Below are 10,466 nucleotides of genomic sequence, written 5' to 3' on the forward strand. Positions count from 1 at the left end.
ACACAAGGACATATCTGCACGTCTAGGGGCTGTTCACCTTTAAATTAACTGTTAGTATGATGTAGAGAGGGATATTCTGAGACAATTTGCAATAGGTTTTCATTTTTTATTTTTTGTGGTTTTTGAGTTATTTAGCTTTTTATTCCGCAGCTCTCCAGTTTGCAAGCTCAGCCATTTGGTTGCTAGGGTCCAAATTACCCTAGCAACGGTGCAGTGATTTGAATAAGAAACTGGAATATGAATAGGAGAGGGCCTGAAAAGAAAAAGAAGTAATGAAAAGTAGCAATAACAATACATCTGTAGCTTTGCAGAGCTTTTGTTTTTAGATGGGGTCAGTGACCCCCTGTTTGAAAGCTGGAAAGAGTCAGAAAAATAAGGCACATAATTAAAAAACTATAGAAAATAAATAATGGCGACCAATTGAATAGTTTATTTTAAAATTGGCCCTTTTATAACATATTAAAAGTTAAACTCAAAGGGGAACCGCCCCTTTAACACTTTAAAGAAGAGTCCTGCAAGACGTTCCCATGCAATGCTACAGAGAACAGTTCCACACGCACTTCACTGCCTTACAGTTCTGGAACAAGAAGGGAACGTACCCGCCCCTTCCACATGTTTCATTGTTGGTGGATGGTGCAATCGCAACCTACCCTTGCATCTAGGCTGCGGGATCACGCGCGGAGCTCGTGCCCAGACAACCAATCCGAAAGCAACGCTTCGGGCGCCAGCAAATCAGAGAACGGTACTGGAAATCACCTTGTGAAGCCGTCCAATGGCGAGAGCGCCGCGGTAGTTTATTTGTAGGGACCTCGGGATGAGGGATTAAAGGGGCGAATTCTGTGCAGGTGAGCGCTGGGGACGCTGCGGATTGGAGTTACCGAAACATTCGCTCTTTTTCTACTGCCTAAATATGGACATCGCCAGGGACGTGCTGAATTTCGGTGCTGGACCTGCCAAGCTCCCACCATCGGTGAGTGTAGTCTCTTTAATCGGCGTCCCCTCTGTAATAGCACTGTATAGTCAAATGGCACTGGCAATAATGTCTGCAGCTGGAAGGCTAACACACATCTTGGGAAGGCTATGGATTTAATTGTTACCCATAAGCCTTGCTCGTGTGCGTTTATGGCAGCGATGCTAGTGGCATTGCATAATAATAGGCACGTTTGTCTGTGTATTGGAGGCATTGGCTGGACCCTCTTGCATTGTACTTCATGTCCTAGTGTAGTGAATTGCTATGCGGTGATGCAGACTCTATGGGTACCCAGGTCTGGACTGAGAAGCAAAATGGGCTGGTATTTCAGCTACACAGCCCCCCCCAGGAGTCCAGGGCAATTTACACCAACTCCTTTGGCATTTGCCAGTCAGGGCCTGGGGATACCTATTTAGAGTGCAGGAGCAATTCCAATTAAACCTGCCCAGTGTTCTGTATGTGCTGCATGAGCCTTCAGACTGCAGTGATTTCATTGACCCCTGCAGCAGAGACAGCTTGCTGAGAAGCCACAGTTCTACAACTGTCAGATCTGTGTTGTGGCCACATGTAGTTTTGTTACCACTCAAAGATGCAAGTTACAAGGCACTTTAGCTGCAGGGAAATCTGTAGGTAATATGTACTGTGTGTACCTCCTGCAGGTCTGGACTGAGAATTAAAATAGGCCCTGGCATTTCAGGTACACAGAGGCCCAATCAGCCCATACAAAGGCCCAAACAGCCCCCACCAGCCCACTAAATACTCACATTCTATGGCACCTTATAGCAGCCCCTCTGGCCAGGACCCAGAGATTGCCAGTCCGGGCCGGGCCTCCTATCATTTCTGCTAGAGCATATGGGATTGTGGTTGCAGAGCTCTAAAACATGCCAGGGATCAAATGCTTTTATGTTTAGCTGAGCTACAGACAGCATTACAACCGATCCAGATGGCGTGTTCTATAAATGTACACTTTAGGACTAATTTAGGATAATAGGTGTAAAACTGCACAAGTGCAATTGTAACCAGTCAGTAGTAAGTTAGAAATGAAAAGCATAGATTTGACTGGTTGCTGTCGACATCTGGATTTGAGCAATTTGGCACCAGTGTAACCGGAAGCTATATACTGGATTCACAAAGCTGTAAAGCAGTTTTCTCTTTAAGCTTTGCACATGCACGGATCAAGCTGTGGAGAAGCCATACACTGCACACACACATTATTCAGTACTTGAAAAGGCCCATCTGGGGCTATTGGGGGGAAAAAACGCTTTTAAAACAATATACCGATTCTCTTTTTTTTTTCCGGCTGAGCGATCTTGTGCTTAGTAACCATACCACAAGATCATCCAAAAGCTACTGAACATACAGTAGATGGGAAGTCCTAAATCTGCATGCAAATAACGAGGGGTGGGGGGAGGAAAGCTTTCTTTTTGTCAGCGGCTTGTGTGTGGGGTCAGTGGAGCAGAGAATGTTGGTGGAACTAAAGCCCGATTTCCAGCTAGGAATTGCATCAGCCCCCTTAACTTGCCAATCCCAGGAGCTGCTGGAACAGGGGTGGGACTGCCTTGGCAACAGCTCATCCACTTGACAATGCTTCTGTGTTTTCAGCTATGGTTCCAAACTGTACTTCATCTGCATTTGCTTTGGGTTCATTAGATGCTTTATGGAGCAGAAACAACAGTTCTGTTTATGCTAGCAGAAATGAGGCACACATAATGTTGATTTTTTTTCTTCCAGATCTCGTATATTTACTTACTCTTGGTCTGCTTATGCAGATCTTGGTTACAGCTTTTTATGAAATACAAACAGTATATTGGGAACATTTGCTACTGTAACAAGATGTGTTCCATTTATTTACTGTTCACCCAGAACCTCAGGGGACCTTTATTTTCTCTTAGGATGCCAGATCCATGTTCAAAATTTGCAGTTGTTGCTGTTTGTTTTTGTTTCCCCATAATGAAGGAAAATGCAATTCTAAGGAACTTTCCAATATGCATTCATTACAGAAAAATTAATTATTTGCTGCTTCAAAATAGCTCTTTTGGCTGTCTAGGACTGCAAGTAGGCACAGTATAGGGAAGTTTGTGCTCTGTATTGCACATGTGCATGTTCCCAGGCAGCTACAATTAACTTGAAATCCTTAATGAATATTTAATGTATAATGGCAAAAGATGTGCCATCAGAAATTTTCTGAGCCCCGCCCACCCCACCACAGGCCCTGCCTCAGACCCTATGCACCTCAACACCACATTAAAAAAGCCACACAGACTTGAGCAATAAAACACGAGTGCTCACACATTGGTGTCCAGGGTCACACTGTGCTTTAAATCCATTTTAAGTAGACCAAATATTGAGGTGCAAAAGTACCCAAAACAACTTCCCGTAGGCCGAGCACTGAAATCACTCTGCAAGTGTTTGTGTCCGTTCTTGTTGCAGTTGCACAATACAACTTTAATAGGAGATTATGGTCTTGGACGTTGTGGCTGTTTTGGACTACATAAAATCATGATGCCTATAGGGCTTGAAAAAGCTCTACATGAGTCCATGACAGTGAAATTAATCAAGAATACTTGAGATCTGGACAGGGTAACTCCTGTTATAATACATTTAGCTTCACGTTTGCATATATCAAGTAAATCTGAACCATTCTTAAATTCAAGCACAATATAATTCACACATTCTCTTCTCTTTGTAGGTTTTGCTTGAAGCGCAGAAAGAAATGATTGACTACAAAGGTCTTGGCATCAGTGTTCTAGGTTAAAGCATTATTTGATTATTAAACTTGCTAATTTCCAGGATATATACCTTTTCTATTTTAACTGTATTTTTAATTTCAATACAGAAATGAGCCATCGATCATCTGATTTTACAAAGATTATGAACACCACAGAAGTCTGCTTACGTGAATTGTTGTAAGTATTCACCCTCCTTTGAATGAATGAATGAATTGGTTTCAACTTCATGTACAACCCCTGGAAATTACACTTTATCTCGAAAGTATAAACCGCAGATACATTGGTGATGCTTCAGAAATTAATAGATCAGTTGTGATATTGCCGTGTTCCAGATGTTTTTTTTTTTTTTGCATAATGAAAAATATATAAGTCTATACAAGATTTTATATACATTCATTTTAAACAAGCAGTATTTGTCTGACCCTTTCTATTCTCTGCACTGCTGGTTCTGACTCTTGATACAGAACATGCAACTTTTTTGCATGTTTGCATCAATGTTTTAAGAGCCATGACTTTCAGTGACGGCAGAGAATAGAAAGAGATAAATATATATATACAGCGTGTGTGTGTGTATTTGTGTGTCCTTTTTTATTAATGTAATTAGTGTCTATAACAACTTGTGTTCAACCTACAATAGTTTTATATCATTCATCAAATCATTCTTAGAAATATGTACTTACTTTTAACTTTATATCACTACTATGACCATCTAAACCTTTCCAGACTCCTTTTCTCTGGCTGTGCCATGAACTGGGTGATTGGAAGCTAGAGTGCTACCCTCTCAGCCAAGAATGAGGCTGAACTTCCAGATGAAAATATTCATCTGTAAGTTCTAATTTATTAAGTGTGTATTTAGTTGTAGAATCATAGCCTTGAGCATTAAAGGCTAGTGCTGACTTACATTGTGCTGTGTTACAAATATATCAATATAATTTTATATCCATTAAGTAACTCTGGTAACCTGTGTTTAATCTTTGGCAGGGATATTCCAGACAACTACAAAGTGCTCTTTCTCCAAGGAGGTGGAAGTGGACAGTTTAGTGCAATTCCCCTTAATCTTATTGGTTTAAAGGATTCCAAAAGTGCAGACTATGTGGTTACTGGAGCTTGGTCTGCAAAGGCAGCTAAAGAGGCAGAGAAATATGGAAACGTAAACATTGTTCATCCAAAGCTTGGAAGTTACACAGGTAACCAAGTATATTCATGTTCCTGTGTTTGCAGTGAATACAAATTACTGCCAACGCAGTAAATGTCTATGTACGATGCTACTGACAATTTCTACAACAAGCATTTTGCACATTAGAATTTTATGCATGAGCACCAGCATAACCACTCTAAAATATCACTGAACAATTAAAAGTCACTAGTAAATGTGTAATGTCTTTTTCTGCATAAATTCTCAGATGGTAATAAATAATTATTCATTCCCCAGATATCAGAATGCTTTGTTTTTCACAGAATAGTGACCAACCCACAATTATGTTCTTGGATGTGGGTATACTCTTGTATATAGCTTTTAATATCCATTTTAGGAATGGGTTAAAGGAGAAGGAAAGGCTAAAATTAAGTAAGCTTTATCAGAAAGGTCTATATGAATACACAAGTAAACCCTCAAAAGAAACACTGCATTTCTTTCCTTCTATTGTGTACACATGGACTTCTGTATCAGACTTCCTGTTTTCAGCATGAACCTCGAGGGCAGGGCTTGAGCATGCTCAGTTTGCTCCTCTCCCCCTCCCTCCTCCTATGCCTGCTGTAATCTGAGTTCAGAGCTATGAGTGAGCAGGGAGAGACTCAGGCAGGAAGTGATTTCACACCAAGTTTATATGGCAGCTTCTATCCTAAACAAACAGAGGCAGTGTCTAGAGCTGTTTACTCAGGTATGGTAAAGCATTCTGCTGAATAAATATAGCGTTCTAGCTTGCACTATTGTGGCTAATGTGTTGGCAATAAACTGTCTTGGAGCTTTCCTTCTCCTTTAATACAAACAGACCCGCAGCAATTATTTTATATTTTTCATGAAAATTGTATTTGAGGGGTTGGTGAGAGAATCTGTTTTCAGCACTTTTTATATCTTGCTTTCAGAGATTCCGGATCCAAGTAGCTGGAATCTCAACCCGGAAGCTTCATACGTGTATTACTGTGCTAATGAGACCGTCCATGGTGTGGAGTTCCAGAAAGTTCCTGATGTTAAAGGAGCAGTTCTAGTCTGTGACATGTCCTCAAATTTCCTTTCTAAACCAGTTGATGTTTCTAAGGTACAACTTACACTATAAGCGCTGTCCCTGCATTATAATGTCTCTACAGAACAAAATACCCTGTAGTTGATACTGATATGCTGTTTTCAAATCAGGAGTCTTGTCAGTCACTGATCCCACCAGAGAGTGGAGAAGCTGCTTGCTGAGTTTTGTTGTTTGAAGAAAGCACCATAGCACCTTGCTTTAATTCATTTTCCCTTTTGAAAAGAAAGAAAGCACTTTAAGCACCGTGTAACTTTTTTTAATTTTATTTTTGGAGATAGCAATTCGCAACACCCTGGTGACTGTACTCAATGTTAGCAGTATTGTGCTAGGCTCTTGTTATTCCACTGCTCTATACCCATCTTGTAGACTGGCCCCATAGTTTTGTTAATAGCAAGCATTGGAAATACAGACCCTAAAGAATGGATGAGGTACTAATCCACTGGAATCCTCCCACAAACAATGCCAATCCGTTCAACAAAAGAAACCAAGGGATTGCACACTCCAAAAAAAAAAAAAAATGTTTTTAAGTAATCACATCATAAAAAAAGCCCATAGTTTGAGGACTTGTGCTAAGAAGAATTGGCACATATGTTAGGTATGGTAAATAATTCTGAAAGTACCTAGTATTTGTTGGCATGTTTGTTTTTTGACAAAATTAAAACTTTACTTTATGGACCACCAGTATGTCTCATGTTAGTAATGCTGTTTCTTACTGGAGCCCTATTTAGATCATCAACATTCCCCTCATACCTGTGCAGTTACATACTCTTCTGTTTTAGACCAGAACCTAAATGATTCCTTTCATGAAATGTACCCTTCACACAGATTTCCTGCCTTCTATGCTTTTATGCCATAACATTTAAGGACTAAAGACATACTGTTTATATTGCATAAAAAAGATTTTTCCTGGAATATTAGTGGGTTCTCACCATTAACAACACTTGATAAAGGGAGTCTGTGCCCTCAACATGATGTGCACGTAATAAACCCTTTATAAAGAGTTTTCTTTGGGTTTTCCTTCCTACCCGTTTATATTTCTGTATATGTTATACATGTTGTGGATGGCAAATGTGTGGGATCTTTGTTATTATTGGTCTATATTAATGCTAATACAACATCTTTTTTTTCTCCCTGTTGCTCTAGTTTGGTCTGATATTTGCTGGAGCTCAAAAAAATGTTGGCTGTGCTGGGGTGACAGTAGCCATTGTACGAGAGGATTTGCTGGGTTACGCTCTGAAAGAATGCCCAACAGTTCTGGATTATAAAATCCAAGCAGGAAATGGTTCCTTATATAATACACCTCCATGTTTCAGGTAAGTCCGCTTGTCTGATCTTGTTATGTACAGTGATTCATTGTGTTCATTACTAGCCTTAAGATCCACTTGCAGCAACAGAGAAAACATATCTACTTGGGGATCTTGAAGAAAAATTGTCTGGCACTTGCTTTAATTTAACAGGAATGGGCAATCATTTGCTAATATGACTACTGATGTATAAATACCTGTTAATGAATATAGTATCTTTATACTCTCCTGCTATTTCTATATTCCAGACAGGACAGGCTGATGGATTTGTTTGGTGTGCTTTGTTCTTAGATATGAATATGTATGTACTCTGTGCTAAAGCTTAAGCTGGCCATACACATAGAGATCCGCTTGTTTGGCGATGTTGCCAGACGAGCAGATCTCTCCCCGATATGCCCACATTGAATTGGGTGATATCAGGCTGACCTGATCGTGGGCCCTAGGGCCGAATAATCAGATCATAATGCTGCCAATATGGGTGGTCGGATCGTGGGCCAGCATCTACGAACTGATACTGCCATGATCCAACAGGATTTTTAACCCTGCCTGATCGACATCTGGCAGACTCTCGGCCAGATATAGATCAGGGAAGCCCATGCACGGGCCAATAAGCTGCCAACTCGGTCAGTTGGCAACTTTTATCAGCCCATATATGGCTACCTTTACTCATACTACGCACATAACAGTTCTACAGATTTTGTTAGGATGCAAATTAAAATTATCTGATCCTAGCTAGCCATTTTTTTGCTTTTTTTTTGGTTAATGTAGGATAAACACCTCATGGGACTCATATTTTTTTTTTAACTGGTTACATGAATGTGTATATGTATCAATGAATGTGTAAAAAAATGTGTATATTCTGTTTCAGCATCTATATAATGGGACTTGTGTTAGAGTGGATTAAGAATAATGGAGGTGCTGTATCTATGGAGAAGTTAAGCATCATCAAATCGAATATGATTTACAACATTATTGATGAATCCAATGGATTATTTGTGTAAGTTATGTTTTCTGATGATTCTTAGGGTTGATTCAAAGTTTTGGTATTAATAAATATTATAGTGATTACATCTACCAGTGTTGGTTTTAGGATTTACTTCAAAACAAAAGCTGTGGTATGGTGTTAGCCAGAAGCAGAAATAACAAACAAATACAAAAAGTATTGTAGAAGTGATATTAGCTAATACATTGCAAGTTTTCGGAGCACCAAGGCCCCTTCATCAGGTATTTTGCCTGACGAAGGGGGCTTGCTGCTCCAAAAGCTTGCAATGTATTTTTATTGTTCGCCAGTATAGGCATCACTTCTACAACATTTACTTCAGAATCTGCAGTTTAAAGATTATCACTGTATTCCAAAAGGGCACCCAAAGTACCCTGGTTAGGCATTTAATTTCTATACTTGTGGGTTTTTTACACCTCTTGCTAGAATATTGACCTAACAAACTTATATATTTTCTTTTAAATTACAGATGCCCAGTGGAAGCAAAGAGTAGAAGCAGAATGAATATTCCTTTCCGTATCGGAAATATTAATGGGGACAGTGATTTGGAGAAACAGTTCCTTGCCAGAGCTGCAGAACTTGGAATGATGTCTCTGAAAGGCCACAGGTAAAATTAAAAAAACAAACCAAATGCACGCTGAATATCTAATATACCCAACTGTGTGTTATAAATGAACGTAATCTAAGAAACTTTTTAATTGATCTTTCATTATATATCTGTAGTTCTGTGTCTGTCTGCAATTGAAAAGTACTTGGTTATCACTGATCCTGGCAGCCCAAAAAAACAGATCAGCTGCAAGGGTTCAATTTTTATTGTTCTTATTTTTAATTTCAGGCCCTCTTTTGCTTTTCAAACTTGGCTTCCATACTACTAAGTAGATACTTAGGTGGCAGCAACCAAATAGCAGATGTATATTCCAAGATTAAAATATAAAACCTATGAACACTTTACCAATACAATGAAAGAAAATTAAAAATTAATGTCTACATAATAAAAGTAAATATTAGTGTGGACTATAAAACTTGTAGGATTCCATAATCTTTAACGGCCAAATTTGTACAAGCTTGCTTTTCTCACAGTGATATAAATGCAATACTGCAAAGGAAGTCTCATAATACACTGCACATAAGTAGTAGCTGTCATTGTGGGGGTAAAGGTTATAGAGTTCATTTCTAAACCAAATCCTATGTGTTATACAAAGTAGCATAAAGCCTATTTATGTAAACATACTTATTTTGATTTCATTTATATTGTTCTAGGTCTGTGGGAGGCATAAGGGCTTCTCTGTACAATGCTGTTACTGTGGAAGATGTGCAAAAGCTTGCAGACTTTATGACGTCCTTCCAGGAATTGCACCAGTAATGGGCTCAAGCAGTATTATTTCAAGCTTCACCATCATGACAGCTGTAATAAAATAGCACTTACTAATAAGCTGTTCATAGTTTATACAGTATTGTTTGTAATTTCAGCATCCTTTTGTACTGAATTGGGGGGGGGGGGGTTGTAAATTCGTATTCCGCATCTATTTTGCACCAGAAGGCGGATAAAAATCTTAAGTAACTGTAAAGCTTGAATGCTTTTCATTTGCTGGAATGGTAGTTTGTTATGGGTAAAGTTCCAATAACTGAACAAAAGTCTTTATTTTGAATCGCATTATTGTATCCTTTTCCGAAACGGTTAACTAAAGGAAGCAATATGTCTGTATTTTCTCTATGGCTAAGGTCTTAAAGCAGAAATAACCATGGTATAATAGTTCTTTTTTACATTCCATGTGCTGCTTTATAATGTTCTGTTCTAATGGTGCTAACTCAGTGTTATAGAACCAACTCTTTGTTACCTGCTACTTTGTTTTAGAGGAACTAATCCTGAAAGCACTTGTGCACAAGATACAAGGCTTGATACAAAGGTTAAAACGTATGCTTTTTATGTATAGCAGTTTATTGCTGCTTTAAAATCCACAATGCTCTTACTGCTACTTTTACATTGCCAAAATGCATTCCATTGCCGTTAAACATAGGGGGTAGTTTATAAATGGGCAGATTTGTGCCTGGGCAGTTACCTGTGGCAAAAAATTAGATGACTTTTTTCAGTGTTCCTCTTGAAGCTGGCTGAAGAAACTAATTACTGATTGTTTGCTATTAATTACTGCTCAGGTGCAAATTTGCCCAGTGTTTGTAAATGAGCCTTTTAAAGTGCAATTGTTAATTCAATAATTAGAC

At 39.0% G+C, this 10,466-nt stretch overlaps 1 protein-coding gene across 1 annotated transcript; it reads left to right on the forward strand.

The window, feature by feature from the left end:
* Positions 1-851: 851 nt before the first annotated feature.
* psat1.L (phosphoserine aminotransferase 1 L homeolog) lies at positions 852-9,700 on the forward strand. The gene is given in 9 exon segments (NM_001094540.2): positions 852-970; positions 3,660-3,720; positions 3,807-3,876; positions 4,681-4,886; positions 5,785-5,957; positions 7,086-7,255; positions 8,115-8,243; positions 8,716-8,853; positions 9,507-9,700. Coding segments are annotated over 9 exon segments (1,110 nt in total). The 5' UTR covers positions 852-910; the 3' UTR covers positions 9,610-9,700.
* Positions 9,701-10,466: the final 766 nt, after the last annotated feature.

This window comes from Xenopus laevis, chromosome 1L, assembly GCF_017654675.1.
Source record: "Xenopus laevis strain J_2021 chromosome 1L, Xenopus_laevis_v10.1, whole genome shotgun sequence".
Lineage (NCBI taxonomy): Eukaryota > Metazoa > Chordata > Amphibia > Anura > Pipidae > Xenopus > Xenopus laevis.